This window comes from Engraulis encrasicolus, chromosome 14 (assembly GCF_034702125.1).
Source record: "Engraulis encrasicolus isolate BLACKSEA-1 chromosome 14, IST_EnEncr_1.0, whole genome shotgun sequence".
Lineage (NCBI taxonomy): Eukaryota > Metazoa > Chordata > Actinopteri > Clupeiformes > Engraulidae > Engraulis > Engraulis encrasicolus.
This window is the reverse complement of record NC_085870.1, coordinates 1920190-1946314: the sequence shown is the minus strand read 5'-3', so window position 1 is coordinate 1946314 and position 26125 is coordinate 1920190. Positions and strand designations below refer to the sequence as shown.

The 26125-nt window shown below is 45.0% G+C and overlaps 1 protein-coding gene across 5 annotated transcripts in view; it reads right to left on the bottom strand.

The window, feature by feature from the left end:
* Positions 1-8: 8 nt before the first annotated feature.
* pbrm1l (polybromo 1, like) overlaps positions 9-26125 on the bottom strand; it is a 46556-nt gene continuing 20439 nt past the window's right edge. Inside the window, exons 17-33 of one of the 5 annotated variants that reach the window (XM_063214780.1) lie at positions 25120-25370; positions 23577-23730; positions 22718-23000; positions 21213-21427; positions 19835-20002; positions 17397-17554; positions 15274-15528; positions 14257-14402; positions 13516-13673; positions 12368-12551; positions 10352-10568; positions 8854-9052; positions 8385-8561; positions 7109-7288; positions 4561-4619; positions 2365-2578; positions 9-1803 (exon numbers count right to left, since the gene is read on the bottom strand). In XM_063214780.1, the coding sequence (XP_063070850.1) occupies positions 1640-1803; positions 2365-2578; positions 4561-4619; positions 7109-7288; positions 8385-8561; positions 8854-9052; positions 10352-10568; positions 12368-12551; positions 13516-13673; positions 14257-14402; positions 15274-15528; positions 17397-17554; positions 19835-20002; positions 21213-21427; positions 22718-23000; positions 23577-23730; positions 25120-25370 (3182 nt within the window). In that variant the 3' untranslated portion in view covers positions 9-1639. The remainder of the gene's footprint in view (positions 1804-2364; positions 2579-4560; positions 4620-7108; positions 7289-8384; positions 8562-8853; positions 9053-10351; positions 10569-12367; positions 12552-13515; positions 13674-14256; positions 14403-15273; positions 15529-17396; positions 17555-19834; positions 20003-21212; positions 21428-22717; positions 23001-23576; positions 23731-25119; positions 25371-26125) is intronic. The other 4 variants (XM_063214782.1, XM_063214781.1, XM_063214783.1 and 1 more) reach the window with 4 other exon arrangements.

Below are 26125 nucleotides of genomic sequence, written 5' to 3'. Positions count from 1 at the left end.
TGATGTAATTCATTTTAAAGATTTTTAATGCACATTATCACACGTTTGTTTTCAGCACACATTATGCAAAAATATATAACAGAGGAGAAAAAAACTGGGCTTATATTTATATAAAATCACTGAATAAAAAATATACCTTGGAGGGTACTTCAATAATCCTTAACAGACAGAGTTCCATCTGGGGGCCCTTTATAGGCGGGAAGTGGCAAGAGAAGAGAACCAACTTGAGGTTCCTACAGGAACCCTATATTATTCTAGAACACACCATTATTCTAAAGCATTAAATATTTCATAACCTGAGCCGGAAACAAACACTGAAGCTGAGAACTACGGACCTCATCAGTAGCAACAAGTGCACGCACATCTTTCTGTGATTTCATTATTTTCCTTTTAGTGTGGAAGCAGACTAAGGCTCTCTCTCTCTCTCTCTCTCTCTCTCTCTCTCTCTCTGAGACAGTGGCGGAACAGCTGCACACAGGGCCCCAGGGCAAGACACTTATAGGGCCCCCTATACAGCTTGCCAATCTCACAATAGGGCCCCCACCACCAATACGGGAGGGCCCTGGGCCCAGGGGCAAGTGCCCTGCTCGCCCTCCCTATAGCTCCACCCCTGCTCTGAGACCTCAGCGTGTCAAAGAGCACAGGCGTGATTGCCAAGGTGTGGAGCGAAGTAAACATTATTTCCAGTGTCTTGCTGTGTGAACATACTTAAATACTTCTCTGATAGCTGTGAAACTACAAATCCCTCACGGGTCTGAGGATATAATGCATTATTACATACTATTACAAATACCACACATTGCTGCAACATTATCTTAGTTGTCCTGTCCAATAGTAACATACTAAACACAAATAGCATCAAAAAACTTTGTCATCAGGTATTTCAAGCTTAAAACTGAAGACCGCAGCTTCCCAGTGCCATGTTACTGGTGGGGCCACGAGAGTCATCAATAGGGTGCATCAAACGCCCCTCGAAAATGAAAACTTTGGAATATCCCACTCTGCTCTTGCAGTATTGTTCCTTTGCACCATCATAACTCCCTTGTCAATTTCTAGAAAACTTGATTGTTGTTAAAGGGTGCCACAATAGGCTTGAAATTTTGAATGGTAGTGAATGGGCATTTTTAACCAAATCTGTGCAAAGGGTACTTTGAAGCCGTTTTGATCATAAACAGTAAGGACAGTCATTTGGAAGAATGCTCCAGTTGTCTTTCCACTTCCCCAAGACATAAAAAAACCCCAAAATGGCTAAATAATGGATACATGGGTGTTTGAACGTGGCGAAAAGATTAGCAAATTAGGCCTAAAGCCTTCCTGAAGGAAGGCTCTAAAAACAGGCACCGAGAATTTCAAATCTGGGAAAGTGCAAATTGAACTGGAGCATTATTCCAAATGACCCTCTTTACTAGTTTTGACCAAAATAGTGTAAAAACACACTTTTCAAGGATTTTTGTTAAAATAGCCCATCCACTGCCATTCAAAATTTCAAGCATATTGTGCCACCCTTAATTAACATTAACCAAATTGACTAAGATTTTACACGGGCGTTATGTTAATCCAAAGGAAATATTTCGCAAAAGCAGAGCAGGCTTTTCAGACGTTGGGGCGTTTGATGCACCCTTGATGCACCGGGGGGGCTCTAGAGGTTGTACGCCTGGCGGATGTTCAGCGTGTCCCGTAGCATCATGTCTCGCAGTCTCCACAGAGCATCGGCCATGGTGGTATGCGCCCCTTTGCTCTTCAGCCAATGGGCTGGCAGCCTGCTCTCCTGCTCTTTAGTCATACGTGCTTCTCTTCTATTGGCTGGAGGGAAGACACACAGAGAGAGCACAGGAGGATTAGCCACTAAACAATGGAAGAAAAAAAAAACACTCATGCTCAGGTAACAGAAATAACAGGGTAGGGCTGCACGATTATGGAAAAAAAATCATAATCACGATTATTTTGGTCAAAATCGTAATCACGATTATTAATCATGATTATTGATTTTTTTGCAGATTTTTTTGAAAATTATAACAAGATGAAATATAACCAAAAATTAATTATATACGGGATGAGCAAAATAAAATGATTTGTAATAATTACGTTAAGGCAATAGCATGAAACTACATACTCCCTTCTTTTAACTTGTCTTAAAGCAAGACATCGCTTAACATGAAAAATAAGACACTTTACCACCTTTGTAAACCCTGGCCAACGATTTTAACTGTATTAAGCCCCAAAATAGTGGCATACTTACATCACTTACTGAAGACCAGGGATATCAAACTCAAATAAAATTAAAATCTGGGATGAAGTCATGGGCCAAACTCATATATATATTATATTATTATATAGTTAACTACGCCAACTGTGCAGCCTTACTTTTGAGAGCGTGGTCCCACTTGCTGACGGTGGCGGAGTCGGCGCGCAGCCCCTCGATGTACTTGAGGTAGGCCTCGGAGTGGAGCAGGCGCTGGGGCTTGGGCGGTGGCGCCACGAAGATGGGCTGGCTGGGCTGCTGGTGGGCGGGGTGGCCCGGCTGGCCCTGGCCCGGGTACGGAGGGGGGGGCTGGTGACCCGCGGGGAAGCCACCCATCTGGGGAACCGACAACACCAGGAGTCAATACATGCAATGTCATTCGTACAGACACGTGTGCAAATCAGGGATGGAAATAAGCACCCGTCCACCTGCCAATGACGGGTACATTTCAGTGGTGACTGGTACATTTTTCAACCCACCAGTCACTTTGACTGGTAAAAACAGTGAGTGACTGGTAGATTTTGAAATCTACCTGCCACCGTAACTGGTGGGCAAAAAACTTAAGTTCCACCCCTGGTGCAAATGCACAAGCACACACACACACTCGCATACTCGCACAAACACATACATACACGAAAGTGATCAGTTACGAGAACAGGAGATAAGAACACATTGCCGCTAGATTAATCTGTTGAACACAAACACAGACATACAGTAATTGCTCTGCACACACTGGCACACTCGCAAACAGAGGCACACATATCCACACTGGCACACGCGCAAACAGAGGCACACATATCCACACTGGCACACGCGCAAACAGAGGCACACATCCACACTGGCACACTCGCAAACAGAGGCACACATATCCACACTGGCACACTCGCAAACAGAGGCACACACATCCACACTGGCACACTCGCAAACAGAGGCACACACATCCACACTGGCACACTCGCAAACAGAGGCACACATATCCACACTGGCACACGCGCAAACAGAGGCACATATCCACACTGGCACACGCGCAAACAGAGGCACACATATCCACACGCGCGCGCGCACGCACACACACACGCATGCAATATTGCTGGGCTGGTATGTTCCGATAAGGTAAATAAAAAGTACACCATTACAGGGGCCTATACTACTAAGCTGGTTCAGAATAAGTTAAGGTTAAGTTAAGAGGTAAATCATGTAATAGAAGAGCCTGGAGTCCTCACTTCAGAAAAGCTCTTGTATTAGATGATTTACCTCTTAACTTAACCTTAACTTATCCTGAAGCAGCTTTGTAGTCTAGGCCCCAGGTTGCCCGAGAGCCCTGAGGAGAGGAGGTTACTGTACCTGCATGGGGTATTGGTTAGCCCAGTGTTTCTCAACCTTTTTTTTAGGCGAGGCACCCTTTCAATTCATGAAAAATTTCAAGGCACCCCAAACCAACAAGCCGTAACAAGCCGCATCTGATACCACACATGCTTAGAAAAGTAGCACATTTGGAGACGTCACACGTCCTACGTTCGAAGTTGCAGCTGACTGGCTGACTGACTATATTTACTTAATTTTCCGAAATGGCAGATGAAAGATTCCACTGACTAGCATTAACTTCATCAATTTAGACAAATATGTTTTATGTTACATAATTTAATTATCAGCCATGTTTCCGCGGCACCCCTGAGGGGGGCCCGCGGCAACCCTGTTGAGAAACACTGGGTTAGCCGATAAGCTAAATAGTAAATAGGAGGTTACCTGCATGGGCTAACGGTTAGCCGATAAGGTAAATAGTCAATAGGAGGTTACCTTCATGGGCTAATGGTTAGACGATAAGGTAAATAGTAAATAGGAGGTAACTGTACCTGCATGGGGTAATGGTTAGCCGATAAGCTAAATAGTAAATAGGAGGTTACCGTACCTGCATGGGCTAATGGTTAGCCGATAAGGTAAATAGTATATAGGAGGTTACCTGCATGGGCTAATGGTTAGCCGATAAGGTAAATAGCAGGCTCCTACGAAATTCCGAATGGAAAGAATTTCAATTCAAAGTAATGCCATAATACGAACACTGGGTGGGTGGTGTAGGTTAAATTAAAAGAAATTCAAGGTACTGGCACCACCTAGTGTTCGTATTATGGCATTATTTTGAATGGAAATTCATTCAATTTGGAATTTCGTACAAGCCTGGGAAATAGTAAATAAGAGGTTACCGTACCTGCATGGGATAATGGTTAGCCGATAAGCTAAATAGTAAATAAGAGGTTACCGTACCTGCATGGGCTAATGGTTAGCCGATAAGCTAAATAGTAAATAAGAGGTTACCGTACCTGCATGGGGTAATGGTTAGCCGGGCCCGGACTGCCGTTCATTCCTGGGGGCATCGCACCTACACCACACCGCCACAACAAACACAACACATCAGTACACATCACAGGCACTCACATTCATACTACAGTAATCACTAGACAATTAGGAAACTTCATTATTTAGAGTTCATTGTTTTAAAATGCTATAAATTGTCAATAAACAAAAATAAAAAAGCGATCAAGTAACAATACTCAAATGGAATTGAATTTAAACGGCAGAAATGACTGTGGTGTGTTAGAGAGGTTCTGGCAGATATTGGAGACCAGGTCGTTAGAATGACCAGTGAGATAACACCGAAGGATTTTATGCGTGAGTAGGTGAGTTAGTATGTTGACCCAGACCCACTTACACTGAATAGAGAATAAATATTAGGAAAAAATCATGCAGTGTGGGGTGTTTTAATACAGTGGTGGAAGTGTAGTTGCCTGGTTACCACCAGACCTAATCACAAGTGAGATTAGATCTGGCGAGTCACTATTCTAAATTCCGTAGGGGGGTGTGGTTTACGATTGTTGGCGGCCAATCATGTCAGTTGTGCCCTGTGACGTGGTTAGAGCGATGAGGAAGACGAGGAAAGAAGAAGATGACAGCACAACAGATGGTATCCAAGGAGACGACGCGATCATTTTCCCCCCAAAGTAAAATGAAAACCTCAGCGTTTAGACTTTCAGATCGAAACGATTGTGTAGAACGCAAGGCAGTATGGGTGTTCCCAGGCTAGAGGTGTAGTGCTTTTAGGCCTTTGCAGTATGGGTGTTCCCAGGCTAGAGGTGTAGTGCTTTTAGGCCTGTTGTTGAAGATGAAATTGACCCTCTTTACTTCCCGCAGATCACATCACCAGTTTTGGGGCAGGTGAAGTCCTCAATACCAGGCCAGGAGACCACTTAAGCAACCATGTGTGCGTTGCAATATGCGACCAAAGAGGTTGGATATATAATAAGAGGAATCGAAACATGCCCACTCAATGCAAAAGCATGTGCTCAAAATTTGGTCTCCTAAGGGGGCGTTGTCCCTCCTTCTTCTTCTCTTTTCGTGGTGTTTGCACAAGACGTGCGCTACCGCCATCTACAGCGCTAAGGGGACTCCATTTATTCTCTACCTCAAGACTCCGAAGGTCTCCTAATCGAAGGTCTCCCAAAGGGGCGTTCACCCGACGTTAAGTGGATACTGGAAAAAAAAAAACGCCTGCTTTATCTCACTCTCATATACGATTCTCTGGCATAAGCCATCAGAGGAAGAAGAGGTGGAGGAGGAGAAGAAAGAGGAGGGAGAGGAGGAGGTGGAGCAGGAGAAGAAAGAGGAGGAAGAGGAGGAGGGAGGGGAGGAGAAGGAGGTGAATAAAGAAGAAGAAGAGGAGGAGAAGAAAGAAGAGGAAGAGGGAGAGGAGGAGGAAGGGGAGAAGACTGTGGGCGTTTCTCAAAACTATAGTTGCCAGAAACATAGAGTTCAATAGCTGGTGAACGTGACGTCAGACTCCTTCAATTCAATTCATCTGAAGTAGGAAAAGTGACATCCGGTGGCATAGACATAAACTTACACCCTTCAGGTTTCTATAGAAACCGCTGTCCGTTATTCCTGCTTCGCTTCAAAAACAGACCTTGTCTGTCGCCATGGGGAAAAGGGCCAATTACCTATTGACAACTAACTACATTGGTTACTACGTTGGCCAACCAATTGGCTACTAGCAACAACAGTTTGGAGAAAAGCAATGCTGGACCCCGTTTCTCGGAACCATTCTAACCAGCATAACCAGTTAGCAGCTTAGAATGCCGCACGATACGATACTTTTTTCCAATTACTTTTCCACTTACGTTATGGAGCTAGGGCATTGGGCAGGGGCCAGCGATTCGATTATTTTCGATACTTAAGAATACCCCACGATACGATGCGATGCGATTCGATTCAATTGTCAGATTATATTGCGATATTAATATCGATACATTTCGATTATAATTTACACCCCTACTGGCCTACTGGCAGGTCGCTTTTGCTCCTTACCCATGTGCGGCATGCCAGGGTAGCAGGAGGGCATACCCGGGGGCATCTGGTACTGGTGGGGTAAAAACAGACCTTGGGCCAATTACCCATTGACAACCAACAAAATTGTCAACCAACTGGCTACTAGCAACAATAGTTTGGAGAAAAGCTGCAACACTGGACCCTGGTTCTCAAAAGCATTCTAACCAGCATAACCAGTTAGCAGCTTAGTATGTCGGCAATAGGAAATTGCATTGCAACCAACTAAGTTGCTAACTTAGTTAGCAACAATGCTGTCGAGAACCGTGCCCCTGGCTGGCAGGCTGGCTGGCTGGCTTGTCGGTTGGCCAGCTGAGCATCTAACAACCCCAGTAGGCTTTATATCAATACATTTGTGGGGGTTTTCGTCGGGTCTGCCACCCCAGGATTTTGACTAGCTCCAACTAGCTGAAGATTTATTTCTGCTGGCGCCACAGCGGCTGTCTGGTTTGTCGGTTGGCTGGCCGGCTGTCTGGTCGTTTTGCTCCTTACCCATGTGTGGCATGCCAGGGTAACCGGCGGGCATACCCGGTGGCATCGGGTACTGGTGGTGCGGCAGCGGCATGGGCACCCCCATGGGGTGATGAGGTGGCACAGCGCCCATGCCCATCATGCCCTCGTGGGGAGGGCCCTGCATTTGCATGAAGGGCGGCCCGTAATGTCCCATCATGCCTTGGGGTGAGGAGCAGGAAGAGGAGTGGAGAGGAGAGACAAAAACAAAACAAAAACAAAAGTCCATGCAGTGACGGTCATGCAAATGACTATGGATAGACATCATGCAAACTATGGAAAATGCAACACGGCAATTACTTTACATTGGTTATCTACTTTCAACAAGAGCAATGGGAGTTAAAAAACAGTTTGATGGATAAATAAAATAAACAAGACTGAGAAGAGGAGGAGGAGAATGGGTAATGTGCTTTTAAACACCCATTAAGAGTTAATGTAGGGATGCAATGCAAGTCATGCACTTTCGTTGTCCTATAGAGCAGGCACAGTTGCAGCCCTTTGAAATGGTAAAACCAAAGACAGTCATATTACCGACACAACACCCTATCAAGATGCACTGGCAAGATATCAAGATGCATTGGCAAGATTGGCAAAACACATATGATGGGACGGACAAAAAAGTTCAAGCAAATAGCCCTGAATGCACAAGGGTCAAAGATGTCCAAAATGAAATTGTCCTTCAGTGTAACGGATACCTTCTGCTCACTGCAACTGTAAAAAAAACATGATTTTTAAATTGCTTCAAGTGAATGGATGACAGCCGAGACTTTCATGATTTCACTGGAAAAAATAAATAAATAAAAAAAGGGTCATGTTTTTTACAGTTACAGTCAGCAGAAGGTATCCGTTACACTGAAGGACAATTTCATTTTGGACGTCTTTGACCCACAAGAGGGCAATGGGAGAATGTGGGCGTGGAGTGGAGTGGAGTGGAGTGCAGGGGTGGGATGGGGTGGGGTGGAGTGAGGAAGGGGGTGTGCTGGAGGGTGCCCAAAACGCTGTCTCTGGGCCTTTCTCAAAACCTAGTGCAGTGCACTTCCAAGTGTATCAGCCTAATTAGTCACGCCCAGTGATTGGATACTCTTTATTAGTCACACCCAGTGATTGGATATTCCGTAGAGTTCACCAAAGAGTATCCAATCACTGAGTGTGACTAATTAGGCTGATACACTTGGAAGGACATTGTCCTAGGTTTTGAGAAGGGCCCTCTGTCTCTTCCTAGGTACCACAGGGGTAATAGGTACCACAGGGGTGTTACCTGGCATGGGTGGCATGGCCTGGTTTATCATGCCCATGGCTGTAGGGGGAGGCACTACCCCCAGAGCTCCAACAGGGGTACCTTCTCTTGGGGTCGCCGCCGCCGCCGCCGCTGCTGCCGCTGCCTCCTGCGCTGCCCTCTCACGCTCCTGCTGCTCCACCAGCTTGGCTGCTCTCTCTGGGGAGACAAGTCAAGTCAAGTCAGTCAAGTCAGCTTTTATTGTCAGTTTCTTCATATGCACAGGTCATACAAGGAAATTGAAATTACGCACAAGCACACGTTCAGTACCAACCCTAACCCTAACCACCCTAGATCTAAGTAAAACATTGGTACATGGTGTTACACTGGTATTACATATTGTTACACTTCTTATTACACTGTACCTAATGTGGCACATCCACTGTGATAGTGAACCATTAAAATAATAAAAAGTGTAACCAAATATCTTTAAAAAAGCAGCTGCTCTGACCTTCGTACTGGGCCTTCTTGGTGGCCTCCAGGGTCCTCCACTCGGTCCCCACCAATCGGCTCAGCTCCCCGAAGGAGAAGTCCGGGTGGCGGGCCTTGATGACGGCGCGCATCTCGCTGCTGAACAGGATGTAGCCGCTCATGTTGATCTTCCTCTTCGCCCCCTCCTTCTTCGACAGACCCTTCATCTTCGGCGTCGACTGGAGGACGATGGATGCGAAGAACGGCAGGAAGACAAACAGAAGAGAAAAAGAAAAGAAGGCAAATTACTTTTTTCACACAGGCTCATCATGTAGGTTTTATGGCATTATTCTCTCAACAAATGAAATAATCACAGAGAAACGACATTTTATGTTTGCTAGAGTCATCACTGTTTAATGTTTACATTTGTGTGGTGATCTGAAAATGTTAGGTGTGCCAAATGTGCAAAAAGGTAAAAAAAATCAGTAGGGGCCACGCACGACACTGTAGGTCACAGCACCTGTACCTGGGGTCGCGTGTTGGGCATGTCTACTCTACATCACTGGCTATGGAGGTGTAGGATGTGTGCTGTAGCACCTGAGGTGTTGTGTAGGTTTAGGTGATATGTGCTATAGCAGCGGTTCCCAAACTTTTGCGCACCCCCTTTTACATTTCAATGTGTTTTCCGCACCCCCTAAGCGAATGTTGCACAGCCGCACATTTTGGGCAATCCTCATTTCCAATAGACCTGACGTTTTTTCTGCCATCATTACAATGGAACTTGTTGCATGACAAGTTATAAATTACACTTCAGATGGATCCTTCCAGCATACAATTCACCAAACAATTAAAAACTATGTAATATTCATTAATTCTGTATAAATTTGCTCTATTCAGTTTGCGCACCCCCTTGGAGTAGGCCCCGCACCCCCAGGGGTGCACGCACCACAGTTTGGGAAACCCTGTGCTATATCACCTGAGGTGTTGAGTAGGTTTGGGTTACAGTACCTGTACCTTAGGAGGTGTGTAGGGCATGTCTATGTCGCTGCTGAGCACATCATTATTTTTAAACTACTAAATCTCGACACAACGTGAAACTTTGGCGCAAGTATCACCAGGGTCCCTGTACATGAACTTGACCATTTTTGTGAATATTATTTCTGTACATTATTTAAGTATCTACTTTGACGTTGGCCCTGCCTAGGCAACAACAACACGGAAGTCACGCTTGAATGCACTGCTGAGCACATCAAAACTATGCTGACAAAACCCTCTTTTAAGCAAGCCCCTTCTATACGAACAAACTTGTTAACGTTGTTTTCATATGTTGGGATCTTGATAATACTACAACCCAAGTTTGATGGTCTATGAAGCCTTATTTGTATTTTAAATCCAGCGATTTTGACGGTATGCTGCCCATAGGGTTACACTGTAGAATCCTCGCCGTGGGGAGCGAAAATGGCGTCCATGATTCGAGTTGGCCAGACTCTCTTGATATACGGACGACTCTGGTGTTGTGTAGGTTTAGGTCACAGTACCTGTACCTGAGGAGGCGTGTAGGGCATGTCTATGTCGCTGGGGGTGGAGGCGTGCATCTGGGGCATGGAGGGAGTGGCGGGCGCCTCCTCCTCCTCCTCGTCGTCCATGTCGTCCAGCTCCTCGTCCGCGTCGTCCATGTCGGCAAATTTGGCCTCCAGCTCCTCGATCTTCTTGTCCAGCAGCGGCGACGGCTCCTTCTGAGGCACGATCGGCTTCCTGGGGCAACGGCAGCGATACGGCATTATTTCAAAAAAAGTTTTAGAAATACCAAGGCACTCATCTTCTTTGTAATTAAAATGCCTTTATTTTGTTGGGCATAGCATGATTAAAATACTTCAAGTATTTTAATCATGCTATGCCCAACAAAATAAAGGCATTTTAATTACAAAGAAGATGAGTGCCCTGGTATTTCTAAAACTTTTTTTAAAATCAAATCAACCCTGTCACCAAAGAGCACCATCTTAAAAAACTATACAGTTCCAGGAAGCACTCCAACTGGACTTCATTCTGATACGGCATTATTATTGGACGCTGTGTTTTTGTAGTGGTTTTCGAGTAATGTTGAAGGTGGTTTTGGAAGATGCGTTTGGGTTGGAATTTAAGGCAAAAACGAAAAAAAAGACACTTGATGCACAATCATGGGGACCTAATGAAGCATACCATGCACATAGCTCATGAGGACCTAATGAAGCATACCATGCACGTAGCTCATGGGGACCCAGGTTCGATTCGGGCCCGATCGAACTTCCCAACTCCTTTCTGTCTCCCTCTCTTTACCTTTGTGGCCATTTTGTAAATGTACAGTGCCATCAGAAAGTTTGGGCACCCTTTTGGAAAATCATTACATCTGTTTATTTCTCATTGAACTTTTAAAGTAGCAACTTCCTTTTAACACATGTTAAACTGTTGGGAAAGAGAAACATTTCAGCAGTGGAAGAATTTTAATAGGTGTTATAGAAAGAATTTTACGTGGATTTAAACACAAATAGGCGTGTGCATAAATATGGGCACCCAAAGAAGGTATACCATTAATATGAAGTAGAGCTCACCTTTGCAGCACAAACTGGTTTTAATGACTTTGGAATCCCTTCAGTCACCAAGACAGACATGATTGGTCATTAAAATGTTATTTATCATACAAAATAGCAGATGAGGCTTGTCCTAAGTTCTGTCTTGGAGAGTGGAATATGGTGGGCTCTGAACAAACTGTAGTTTGTTGAAAAATAGTTAAAAGGGCATGGCTAAAGGATGGTAAGAATGGTAACAGGCACACTACAGAACACCTCCATAGAATTACAAGACCATAGCTGCTGATAGTGCAGACTTAGACATGGGTCCTTCCACGTATACTTTTCACAAGGCAAAAGCTCATTGGATGGGTGATGCATAAAAAGGCTTTCCTGTGTATCCATCAGAAATAAGCTGTTAAACTTGTGCAGAAAGCTTATCTGGACAAGCTAAAAACATTTTGGGAAATCATAGTGTGGTCAGATGAGACTGAGTTAGAGTTATTTGACCTTAACAATGGGAAGTGGATATGGCAAAAAATGCACCCATAAATTCTATAACCTCTGGTCTAAAACACACCCTACTATAGGTCTGCGTGGAGAGTATACACACTGTAAAACGTATTACAGTTAAGGGCCTCACTAATTCTTTTAAAATAGCATATTTTTCAAAAGAATGTTTAAGTGACGGACACAAAATTAGAGCTGAGCAGAGTTTGGACTTTCCAGCAGGACAGTGTTTGCACTGCACTGATCAAAATTCAACAATGAGTAAATGCAAAGCGACAAGTACAATGTCACTGTATGTCATCATTATATTTTTAGATGCGTCCTGGCATCTCTATAAGACGGTATGACCGTCCGTTGGTCCGTCGGTCTGTCTGTCCGTCTGAAACGCATTCTCTAAGTTGTCATTCCCTCCTGTCCACAAGGCGGCAGAGCATACACATGGACGGACGCATCTTTGTTCGCCTGTTGGGACTTGTTTAAGAGGACTTCTCTTCGTACCTGAAGTAGTAGAGCTCGTCCTCCACCACCTTGGCGGAGAGGGAGAAGCGCTTGAGGCCCTTGAACTTCTTCATCTGCCGCTCGCTAGCGATGTAGCGGCTCTCGCACACCAGCACCTCTTCCTCCGCGTACTCCGTGGGCCGGCACGACAGGAAGTCCTTGAAAGAGGACACCACGCACTTGCCTTTTTAAAAAAAACAAAAAAAACAAAAAAAAACAAATCAGAGCAGAACAGAAGAATGGTTAAGATTAGGATCAGAGCAAGGGATTAAGAGACCAATACCACTGACAGATTGTGAAGATATTAGGGATGCACAATGTATCGTCCAGATGTATCGGTATCGGATGATATTTGACATTTCTCAACACATCGGACATCAACTTGTTGTGAAGACTTCAACTTGTTTTCAGCTGTTGTGGGATCCTAAAAGCAGTACTACCGGTACATGAAATGGCCAACTACGGAAAAAAAAGACTAAATCTCTAGCTCCCACCAAAGACTGTAGTCTTGTTTACAAAATTTCAGCCCTCCCTTGGTTAGCATTACCAAACAGGTTTGGGGGTGTGGGTAGCTGTCAAATCACACAACTTGGTTGGTATTTTGGAGGACAGGACAGTAAGTGGAATACTTCTTTTATATTTGGGAATGACGTGCATTTAGCGATTGCAGACCTATTGGTTTTCAACTTCGGGTGTTCTGAAATGCACGTACAACTTCCAAAATTCCAGAATTGAGGCATTATGCACATCAACAGGAAAGCTTACAGATGGCAGGTATAAGAAACGGCCCATGCAAAGTGATTTGATCAAAGTATTCTTTTTAAAATATACATTTTAAGCCCTCACCAACACTACATTAAAAATTGTCATGAATTTGAATAGCAAAGGAAATTAACACACGTCCCTCTTTGTTTTATCGCACCAGTCACCTTTCCTTTGATTCTGTGCAGCGCAGCGATCGTAAAATCAGTCAGTACTGCTGGTGTTTGGGGGGGGGGGAATGATGGGAAAAGTTTGAGAACCACTGGGGTAAGGTATCCTGAATGTGCTACTGTTCCCCAACACTACGACCTTCCTCCCATTCCTTCCTTCGTGACTTCCCTTTCTTTCTTAGTGCTTATGAACTACTATGTGACAGATAGCATTACCTGTGATGCAGCCCATGGGGATGGTTTCTTCCAGGCTGTTGAGGAAGACCTCTCTCTTGTAGAACATCTTGGTGGGTTCGTGCTCGGTCTCCGCAGGGAAAATGAAGACAGGTCCGAAGAAGAACCCGGCTCCATTTTGCACCCACATCTTCTCAATCCTGTCGGCACACAACATGCATACACACAAAATCATTACCACTGCAACACCTACAAAATAAATCTTAATGCCAGATAGAAGTGAAAGGTCCATATGTAGTAGAAGATACAAACAGGTGTATTTTAAAGGGACACTGTGTAAGATTTGTAGTTGTTTATTTCCAGAATTCATGCTGCCCATTCGCTAATGCAGGGGTCCCCAAACGAAGGCCCGGGGGCTTTAGCGGTCTTGATAGTTTCTCATCTCACTGTAATATAAGCAGGCCTACCATTTCTATTGCATTACTCATAAACGGCCAATCACCATATTTTTCTAACCTTTACTTGGTATTTTTACATGGTTATTAGAAATAAATAGGAATACCTGTGGTATTTCAAATTGAAAAACATATTAAGTACTCACTTCTTTTGCAAATCACTTGTAATGATAAACTTTGTGCTAGAAATTATGGTTATAACAGGCAGTGCCATTGAATGAATGAATAAAAAGAAGAAAAAATAACTTAAAAAAGAAAAAAAAATCCAAAAGGAGTGTGCAAACCTTTTTTCAAAAAAAAAACAAAAAAAAACACTTGAGCGAATTACCTTCCAATTCTGGGTCGCGGCAACCCATGTGCCCGCAGGAAGACACAGTCCCCGACCTTCAGCCACAGGTTATTGACACGCAGCTGGTCAAAATACTGGCAGCCTGCGTCCCCATTGGCCATCTCCACGGGAACGTCCTCCCGCTCCTATTGAGAAGCAAGAGAGTTACTCAACCAGCACCGCAGTATTACCATCAGAGTATTGCCATTACATCAACCACAACTACAACTGACTTTGACAGCTTCACAATCTGTCAATGCTGTTTCTCTTGAATTACCAACACATTTTTTTTGTCTTTACTTCTGATAGGACAGTAACGGTTAACAGGAAGTGAGTGTGGAGATAGAGATGGGGTAGCCTGGCGACGCCATCTTATGTACTCCACCCAAAGATTTTGGCTCCGCACATCGTCTGGCAAAAGCCTCCAGCTCGGGTTCTCTCAGCGATTAGCCAATCAGCAAACAGTTGAGAGTGGTGACGCAGAACTCACTCGCGAAGTCCGTTATTGATTGGTTAAGGTAACTATATTCACACTTTCGTTTTGTTATTTGTATGCTTTTGCGACGCTATATCGTAACAGTCATGCTAATAAAGCACAACACGCGTTTTAATTTGAACTCCAATGAATTTAAATGGTAGAGTAAGATCAGACCATCTCCCACCCTCCACGGAGACGGATTCCTCTTGGCTTTTGCCAGACTGTTTGACAGAGTCAACAGTTGGCTTTTCGCCCAGGCTAGAGATGGGGCAGGACTGGAAAATGACCCAGGCCAGATTCTAACCCGGGTGCCACTGGGCATACAAGCACATACGTGGGGGCTAAGCAGCGTCCCCCTTTTGACTCTTTTGACAAAGAATGCATTCTACAGCTGTGTAAGGTTCAGAGATTCCATATAATATTAAAATGCAACCAAACATTCCAGAACTTTCCATCTTCAAGTTTATTCATTTGAGATCTTTTCATCTAATCACAACATTCCCACGATGGCAGTGCAACAGTAGTAAACACTGACTGACCTTCTCTATGAATCCACCGACTCCATTTTCGATGGTTTCCGCCAGCTTGTCCTGGCTGCGCTTGGACGCGCTGACGAACATGGATGCCACGCGGACCACGGGCAACGCCGCCTCGCGGGGCACCATCCTCGCCGTGCTGGCTGGCATGGGCCACATCTTGATCTTCTTGAAGGACTTGGTCTTGGTGTTGTAGCGGGACTCGCACACAAACACGTCCTCCGGTCTGAACCCCTCCGGCTGAAGCTTGAAGTAGTCCTACAACAGAGAGAGACGGATAGATAAATAAAATGCATTTCTTTTTAAAAAAATATATGTTTTAGGGGCTTTTGTGCCTTTATTTGACAGGACAGTTGAAGATGGTGACAGGAAGCGAATGGGACAGAGAGACAGGGGAGGATCGCGCCACAGCGCCCCCAATAAAATGCATTTCAATTAACCTTCACTTGTACTAACATGCAAAACAGGGAGGCTATCCACTGAGGAAAGGTGCTCGTCAATCTCAAGATTCTCAAGATTTTTTTTAATGGTCCCGAAGGAAATTTGTCTTGGACATACATAGCTGCCACATGCACACAACATTGATACACATGACGCCAAAACAACAACAACAACAAAAAAACATACATACATACATACATACATAAATAAATTGCCCTCATAGAGATACTCAAGTGCATATCTACTACACACATACATGGCATTGGTAGTTGTTAACAACCTGCGTTCAGTAGGTAAACAGAAACAGGGACAAAGAAAACCTATACCTATTCAAAAACCTTTTCTTGTTTTTAACTGGTACTCTGAATCGCCTGCCAGAGGGTAGCAGCTCATATTCTGGGTGCAGAACATGTGATGGATCCTCAATTATTTTCCTAGCATGCCTAACTACAGACTCTTCATATATTGCTTGGAGGGTGGGGTAGTCCCTCACCCCCACTACCTTCAGTGCAGAGCGGGTCAGTCTGTCTATTTGAGACTTCACTTTCACCGTCAGGTTTCCAAACCACACAGTGATTGCATAGCGTATTACACTCTCAACAACAGCACGGTAAAAAAGTAACATTATCCTCTGTTGAACACCAAACACAGAGTCTACGTAAAAAAACGAGTCTCTGTTGGATCCTAGTACACACATTGTTACCATGAACATTCCAGGACAGATTATTATCAAAGTACACTCCCAAATATTTGAGAGTCCACCTGAGTAATATTGGTATCACCAATGACTAATCAACTGGCTCTCTCTAGCCATTCCAAGAAAGACAATGCACTGTGTGTGGGTTTTCAGTCAGCACGCGTGACATGCCTGTAGACATTCAGACAAAGAAATGTACAGGTGTTTATTTTTATCCACAAGTTTTAGTGAACGCTTAGCCAATAAGTCTCTTGTGGTGACACAATGATGCACAAAAAAAAGCTGCTTTCACCTCACCATACACTTGTCCACAATCTTTTATCTGACTATTGAGCATACTGTATGGCATGATAACTACTTTTTAGGTATTCTCCTCCCTCCTTCTCTCATGTTCTGCTGTATTATGCTGCAATAGGACCCCTTCATTTCATTGGGGATGAATTAAATAGCTCTACTCTACTCTACTGAGGAACCTAATGTTTAAGTTCATGTGCCGTTTGGATAAATCTGAAAACTGCATTATAATGATGCTCACAAGTGCCAGATATAGCTCTGTCCGTTACCAATATAAGGAGGAAAACATTGGTATGGCTGCCTTTTAAGTACCGTCGGGGATGTCATAGTTTGTATATGCTTTGGCATCTGGCTGTCATTTTATTTGGCCCGCGAGATCATTTTTTACACCATAATGTATTAGCATATTTCTTAACATGAAAATTCAAGCATCACAGGAATATGAATGGGCAGTGGCAAGTGAAACAGCTCACACTAAAATGCACTGTGATATGTGCAGGCACATTTGAACATGATGGGAAGCTGTTTGTGAAATTCAAATATGACTATTAGGTGTGTCTGTGTGCACAATTTTAGTTAGTTTTTGTAAATATATATTGAGTTTGGCTCAGATTTTGATTTTGGCCCTCTGTCAATATGAGTTCGACACCCCTGAAGTAAGTCATTCTAAAAAGCAGGCCAGTTGCTTAATTACCTTGACGGGCACCACCATGCACTTGCCCAGTATCTTGCTGACGGGCACGCGGTTGCAGTAGTCGCTCTTGAAGACCTCCTTCTCCAGGAACTTGCGCGTGGCCAGGTGGAAGGTCTCGCCGGGCCTGTAAAACCAGCAGCCATACAGCCACTTCTCTCCTGAGGCCGGCCACGTGAAGCAGTGAGATATGAGGCGGTGTTGTCATTAAGATGGGATAATGGCAAAAAGAAAGAAACAAATAATAACAATGACAATTCATGGACTCAAAATGCACAAAATGGGACAAGTGACGGACGGTTTGAGAAAGAGGTTTTGAGAGAGGCTGGTGGAGGCACTTCTTAACGAGAAGATGAATGAAAAAAGAAGGGCTTTAACAGAAGAACAGATATGAGAAAGGGTATGGAGAAAAAGAATCAGATAGGAAAATCGGAGCAGAACTGACAGAAAAAAAGAATACAGACTAGAAGAGCAAGTCAGAGTAGAACAGGAGAACACCAGTACAGGGAGAAAGGAGTAACGCAAGAAAGGAGGAAATAAGAAAAAACAGGAAAATATGTTCTAAGTTAACGGCACATGTCTGAGAGATGGGAGTGGGCCCGAGGTTTAGAGTGCGGCTGAAGGTACCTGGAGTAGTGCTGCAAGATATATATCGAAAATGTATCGATATCACGGCTTGCGATACACATAGCGCAAAAGTTGCGCACGTATCGCAAGAAGTTTTTAATTTGTAATAATAGCAGATTTGGTGAAAGGTTAAAAAAATTATTAAAAACGTTGGCATTTTAAGTTGATGCTGTATATAAGCCATGTTTTTTCCTCATAAAAAATAATGTTGGAATTAACACATTGCTCTCACTTGTTTTATACATGATAAAGTGTAGAATGGCAAGTAGCGAGGGGAAAATATATGTATATATTAAATATCACGAGTAATATCGATATCGCGGTTTACAGTTATGATATCGTGTATCGCATATTTTTCTAATATCGTGCAGACCTAACCTGGAGCGTTGTAAAGATGGGAGTGTGCCTGAAGTCTAGAGTGCGGCTGAAGGTGCCTGGTGGAGCGTTGTAAAGCAACGATGAAGAGGAGGTGAGGAAGTGAAGGGGGAGGAGTAGAGTGCTGCCATCACACCAAATGCGGATTTTACAGTATGAAGCAGATTGTTTTCCATTGTTTGTTTGTTTTTTGGTTTTTTAAATATATTTTTAGGGGCTTTTATGCCTTTATTTGACAGGACAGTCGAAGATGGTGACAGGAAGCGAATGGGACAGAGAGACAGGGGAGGATCGGGAAATGACCCCTGCCGGACTCGAACCGGGGTCCCCGTGGGTGGGCATGCAAGCCCACATGTGGGGGGGCTTAGTGCGCTGCGCCACAGCTGTAACTATATGTATGCTGCCATTTTGACCAGGACTCCCTGGCAGAAGAGACTCTAGTCCATAGAGGTAGAAAATAACACTAGAGAGGACCCCGCCCCCCCTTTTACGGCAATCTGTAGCGGCCATTATCTGGAGGTAGATCAGAGAAATGGAAATTAACGGAGAACGAGGCTCACCACTGTCAAAAATGGCTTAATCATGTGAAAATGTCCATCAACACACTATACAAGGACAATAGTTGAAGTGTGTTGCTAACTATGTTCATAAAATATATTATTTGATTTTTAAATGTATTTTATCGACTCATATGATTTCAGTAGATATGTAGCCTGACATTTCAAATCTGGTCTTTGATTAAAGTGTTACTTTATATTTACACAGTTTTAGTTAATTTCTTGACAGGGGTGGGCGTGTTCTCCATTGACTTGCATTGCCTGAAAGTACCTACACTACCTACGGAAGTTGGGAAGCTCCAGCTGCCATTTCCCAGTGCTGTCGCAAATTGCTGTGTCCTCTCTAGTGTTATTTTCTACCTCTATGCTCTAGTCTCAATGGGACGATCCTGGCTACATAAAGGATAAATGGAAAACGAAAAAAGAAAAAAATCAGAGAAGGGCTGAAGAAGTGAAGGAGTGAAGGAGTGAAGGCTTTAGCCTGGTCCTGACCATCCCATAATACTACCATTTCATTTCGTATTTATGGTCTGGCATTTGTTTGCTCTGAAGCAATTGTAGGAAGCAGGAAGCTTGCATTCAGTTATGGTTTGAAATTATTGGACACCTCTCACCCAATCGCTGGCAGTTACTCAACAACAACATAGCGCAGACCAATGGCTCTGGCGCAGATGTGTACGTCATTGTCACGAGCGTCCTCCCCCTTTCGCCCCCACGTGGGGGGCGTATTCGATTATTGGCTGTTTTCTGGGGGGGCGTTGCGATCAAAATTCTACTGCTCCAGGCACTCCACAGAGAAGCACGGCCAGACTACAGTAGTGGAGCCAATCCTTTGGCGGAAGTGCGTTGGATGGCTCGCGAGGCTATGAATGCTTAGCTTACCGGCCTCGTCCTGCCACAGCTTGTCGATGCAGACGATGTGCGGCTGCAGGTTGGCCTCGGCCGGCTGCACGTAGACGTAGTCCCCCACGCTGTAGGTGCTGTTGGCAAAGCTGCAGTCCTGACTGTATGAGCTGCGGGGACCCGCCAGCACCGCCACCTTCTCCTCCTCTGCGGAACCAGGAAACACATCCAGCAATGAGCAATGCTAACACACTATACTTAAATAAAAGCACTTCAAAACATTGCAAGACTGATACAGAAAACAGCCAATAAATTGTCGGCAAAGCTGCAGTCCTGGCTGTAGGAGCTGCGGGTACCTGCCAGCACCGCCACCTTCTCCTCCTCTGCGGACCAGGAAACACATCCAGCAATGAGCAATGGCAACAACAAACTATGCACTAGGGCTGGGTATCGCAGCCAACACCGCCACCTTCTCCTCCTCTGCAACATCAAGCAATGACCAATATCAACAAACTACCTATACACTCGTACTAATTTCGTGCATAGGGCTTAGACATGGATTAGGCTAGCACTAATATGACATACCGTACATAATATTTGCTCAACTTCAGCTATAAACTGTCACTCAAGTCGCTTCTTGTCGCCCAAATCTCGTTTGTCTCTTCTACTAACCCTAACCCCAGTGCCTCACCTTTCTCCTCCTCCTCCTCCTCCTCCTCCAACCCCAGTGCCTCACCTTTCTCCTCCTCCTCCTCCTCCTCCTCCCCTGTGCCTCACGTTTCTCCTCCTTCTCCTCCTCCTCCTCCTCCTCCATCTCCCTCCTCCTCCAACCCCAGTGTCTCTCTCACCTTTCTCCTCCTCCTCCTCCATCCCCAGTGCCTCTCTCACCTTTCTCCTCCTCCTCCTCCTCCTCCATCTCTCTCACCTTTCTCGCCCTCCTCCTCCTCCTCTCCTCCTCCTCCTCCTCCTCCTCCATCTCCCTCACCTTTCTCGCCCTCCTCCTCCTCCTCCTCCATCTCCCTAACCCAACCCCAATCCCAGTGTCTCACCTTTCTCGCCCTCCTCCTCCTCCTCCATCCTCCTCCATCTCCATCCTCCTCCTCCTCCAACCCCAGTGTCTCACCTTTCTCTCCCTCCTCCTCCTCCTCCTCCATCTCCCTAACCCAACCCCAGTATCTCACCTTTCTCGCCCTCCTCCTCCTCCCTCACCTTTCTCGCCCTCCTCCTCCTCCTCCTCTTCATCCTCCTCCTCCATCTCCCTCACATTTGTCGCCCTCCTCCTCCTCCTCTCCTCCTCCTCCTCCTCCTCCTCCATCTCCCTCACATTTCTCTCCATCCTCCTCCTCCTCATCCTCCTCCATCTCCCTCCTCCTCCTCCTCCATCATCTCCCTCCTCCTCCTCCTCCATCTCTCTCACCTTTCTCGCCCTCCTCCTCCTTCTTCAGCCGGTCCTCCTCCATCTCCCGGGGCAGCTTCTCCCTCTTCTCCTGCTCCACGTCGTTGTGGAGGTGCTTGGCGGAGTAGCTGAGGGCCGGTGACATGAGGATCTCTCCGTTCTTGCACAGCTCGTCGCGCATCTTCACAAAGAACTGCTGCAGCTCCACCGAGTCCTCGAAGATCTCAGAGTCGGTCCTGAGAACAGGACAGGAGACAGTTGTTGTTTACTAGGGCTGGGTTCAAAAGATCGAATCGCGATCCAATATCGATTCACGTTCGAAAAGTGTGATATCGATTCACAACTTTGTAGATTGATCTTTTGCCGATGATTATAGGTGCTTTTTTCTTAACCACATCCTGTAGCTTTCTTCCACATTCATGTAAACTACATGCACAAATACACACGGCCTGTTCAAGTAAATAGTGCCAGTGTTTTCCCACCTTTCTCTCTCATACCAAGTTTCCCACTTCTTTCTCTCATACCAAGGTATTTCATGTTTGTGTGGGTATGAAAGGTTGAGATATTTAGGTTTTTATAGCCGGAATTTTAGGCATAAATGGGTTAAAGTGACAACCCAGCAATACAGAATTCTCAGCCCTATTGTTTACGGGAGGAAATTCCACTAAAAGGGAACATTTTCACAATTAAAATGACATTAACCGTGCGCCGGACACAGCCGGCCGGCGTTGAAAGAGCTAAAACGCTGCTGACTCCCACCTGGAAAGCACACGTCAGGGGCGTTGAATGCAGCAAACAATTCAACCTGAAGCGTTTGATCAGGAAGAGCGACCAGCTGGTCTCATAGGACTCAATATTAAAGGGACAGTTTGGTCAATTTCAACATGCAGTTGTATTGCTCACACTACCCTGGACTTGTCAGTGCCTGAGATTTTTTTTTCTTCTTCTTCAGCCATTTCCGAGATCCTGGTCATTGTAATGGGGGCAGCTCTTTGTTTACATTTCAAAAAAACATTTTTATTTATTCCCAAAAACATCCAAAAGGTTATAAAACATCAGCAAACAACTAGCAAACAGCAGTTCCTTTTGGGAAAATATTTGGAGTTGGCCTATGTTTCATTTTTTAAAAATGTAAACAAACGCTGCCCCCATTAGAATTGCTCATATCTCAGAAAGGGCTGAGCTGAAAAATGTGGCATCACCAGGTACTGACAAGTGAAGGGTAGCGTGAGCAATTCAACTGCATGTTGAAATTGACCAAACTGTCCCTTTAACTGCTTGCTTGGGGGTAAAATTTGCACTGCCATACCCAGAGAACGGTCGAAAGTACAGAGGAACGGTAAAACCCTATTATTATTTATTGATGCATCGTGCCTTCTCCATGTTGTCTAATGGGCCTAACCTGTTGATGCGTCGCGTTATCTTCCATACTTGTATGATACCATGCTGTGTAATGGGCCTCACCTGTTGATGCGGCGCGCCTTCTTATATAATGTTATGATGCCATGTTGTTTGATGGGACTCACCTGTTGATGCGCCGTGCCTTCTCCAGCACCTCGAACACGTGCTCCTGCAGCACGTCCAGCCGCCGGTAGCGCCCGCGCTCCACGTTGGCCCGCACCATCTCCAGGCTCAGGGGCGGCTCCTCTGGCCGCGACGGGTCCGCAGCCGGAACCTCGGCCAGCGAGTCGCTGTAGCAACGGCCCTCGTCGTCCTGGTGAGCCATGACGGACGTGAAGAGGCTCCGCAGCAGCTCTCGCACCAGGGGGGCTGCCGTGGCTCTGGATCCACCGCCCAGGCCTTCCTCACCTACGGATGGGATATCGGTATCGGTGTATCGGTATCGGGTTCAGATATCAAAATAATTCAGATATCGGATCGGAATTTTCCCAAAATATCGGAATTCTCCTGATACTGACGTTGAGCCAATCATATCACTTGCATATTAGTTTTCAGGATGGGATTGTTACTTTTTTACTCACTACTTTTTATTTATTGTTTTCCTGTTCTTCTGACTCCCTTTTCTGACTAAATAGTCTACTTGGGCCTACCTCAAGTTGAAACCCATGCATATATGTGGTTTTGGTATTGGATCGGAGTAGTATCGGTATCGGCAGATATCCAAATTTAGATATCGGGATCAGATCAGAAGCAAAAAAATGTGTATCGGTGCATCCACTCATCAGGTTCTCCCCTTTACGCAGCATTCAACTTTTTAAATATATATTTTTTCCTACTTTTTTTTTGCCTTTTTACATTCTTTTTGCGTTATTTTGGGACTCAGAGCAGGGAAGCTTTTCATTGTATATATATTTTTCATATATATACACATGACAAATAAAATATCTTGTATCTTGTATCTTATCTTGCATCCCTAATCCTCACCCAGCCGCTCGTCCTCCTCCTCCAGGCGGCGGCGTGTCCCCAGCAGTTCGCGGTGCAGCAGCAGGGCGTCGCGGTAGATCAGCGACTCCGGCTCGTTGTAGGTGCAGGCGTTGTGGAACATCAGAGCAAAGTCCTCGGCCAGCGCATCCACCTCCTGGTAAGAAGAAGTTAGTGGGGTGTGACGCATGGTGTGAACATTTTATCTCATGGTGAATCTGACCAAAATGTTTTGGTATTATTGCAATATTTTTCAAAAGCATGTCAACTGTGTTCTGAAAGCATTAAAAAAGTGAAATAGTGATGATAGTCATGATCTGGGTCAACAATTCAAAGATTCAAGATTCAAGGAGTTTGTTGTCATTGTCAATGAAGTCAACGAAATTGTGGGTGGAGCAACAACACTGCGTAGTTTGAATCAGGCCTATAGAAGTAACCAAAAAGAAGTAGTCAAATAAAGTCTAAATTCATGAAGTATATCATGAAGTATAATAAATTAAAGTAAATAATAGTAATAATATGAATTCACTGTGATACCAGCTTCCGACACTAGATTGTAGGCTAAAAAGTGTGCTTGAGCGGTAACATCACAGACATCACGGACAAGACACTGGAAAGACTCACAGTACTATGGCGCCTGGTGCAGTAATCAATCGCAATAACATATTTTTATGTTTTATTTAAACTGTAATTCCTACTGACAACATTTTATCATGGTTTATGATTCACCATGGTTACCCTTGACATTCCCTTACTTGGTAGCGTCCGCCGGCAGCACGCACGCACGCACGCACGCACGCACGCACGTACGTACGTACGCACGCACGCACACCAGGGGTGGAACTTAATGTTTTCCCCACCAGTCACTGTGGCAGGTAGATTCTAAAATCTATCAGTTACTCACAATTTTCACCAGTCACCATTTTTCATATTCAACCGTTCAAACATTGTAATGCCAAGTAAGATAATTTTCTGATCAATAATTTTGTTTCAGAGGTCATAAATTCAGTTATTGTGATACCAATACCTCTTTTCATTACCAGTTTGCTTAAACTTTTGATGTTGGATGCTGCGTATAGTTCAGCATTAACCCGGGCGCCTGTAGAATTTCACCCATATTTCACCTGCCAAAGGCCAAATTCCTCCGTCATTGGACTGGTGCTTATTTCCATCCCTGTCTCACACACACACACACACACACACACACACACACACACACACACACACACACACACACACACACACACACACACACACACACACACACACACACACAGTGTGCAATAAGAATACTGACATAACACACACACACACGCGCGCGCACACACGCGCGCGCACACACGCGCGCGCACAAACACACACACACACACACACACACACACACACACACAACCACACACACACAACCACACACACAACCACACACAACCACACACACACACACACACACACACACACACACACACACACACACACACACACACACACACACACACACACACACACACACACACACACACACACACACACACACACACAGCCTTACTTGGTAGCGCCCGCCGGCGATGTGCGATCGGATGCGCTCCATGTCCATGGGTCGCTTGATGGCCGCATAGTAGTCGGGCAGCTCGGCTCGCGACGGCAGGCGCAGGAAGACGGTGCTGAGGCGTCGGCCGCGGGCGTCCGTGAAGCTGCGCACCGCCTCGTAGAGGTCGGACAGCCGCTGCTGCAGCGGGGTGGTGTGGGGGGCGTGGGGGGCACGGGGCTTCTTGGGGGAGGCGCCGCCGGCACTCCTGCCTGTGGAGGACATCAGAGGGACAAACCCACGACAAACATGGTCAAATCAGTCAAGTCTACACCACTGATCTAGACCCAGCCACTATGGACCTTAAGCCTCTAAGATTCCTGGTCCTAACCTACGTTGACCTTATGACTCTACAATCTCTATCTATCTCTTCTTCCTCTGCCTTCCTGCTATTTCTGCCTCCCCTCTCTACCTCTCCTTTTAAATCCATCTGTAACAATGATGGTTTTTTTGCCATTTGTTAAGCACTTTGAGTTGCATGCCTTGTATGATACAGTGCTATACAAATACAATTATTATTATTATTATTATTGTTGTTGTTGTTATTATTATTATTATTACACAAATTGGTGTGCAGTTTAACATAAATTATTTTGGGACATTATTTTGACAGATTGTTCCTGCCAGTGAACATAACCGGGACACAAGTCAGTCAAGTCTGCAAACAAATAGCAGGTTGTTGGAAGAAACTATTGATTGAGAAAGATCTCTTTAGGCCTTCTTTTTTCTTTAACTTTCTGCAAAACATCTCTGATAAGACACTGCAATTGATTTTCATTTCCATATCATTTGAAGTAGTCTTTGTATTTGTTCATTTCCTTTGGGATATATTCAAGCATTTTTGAATTACAGCAATTTTGGCTCTACGCTCCAAATATTGGAAAGATTACCTCGTGTACAAGAACCCCAGAGCAGCTGTTTGGAGAAATTCAATGTCACCCGAGAGGGATGACATGAATGCAATATT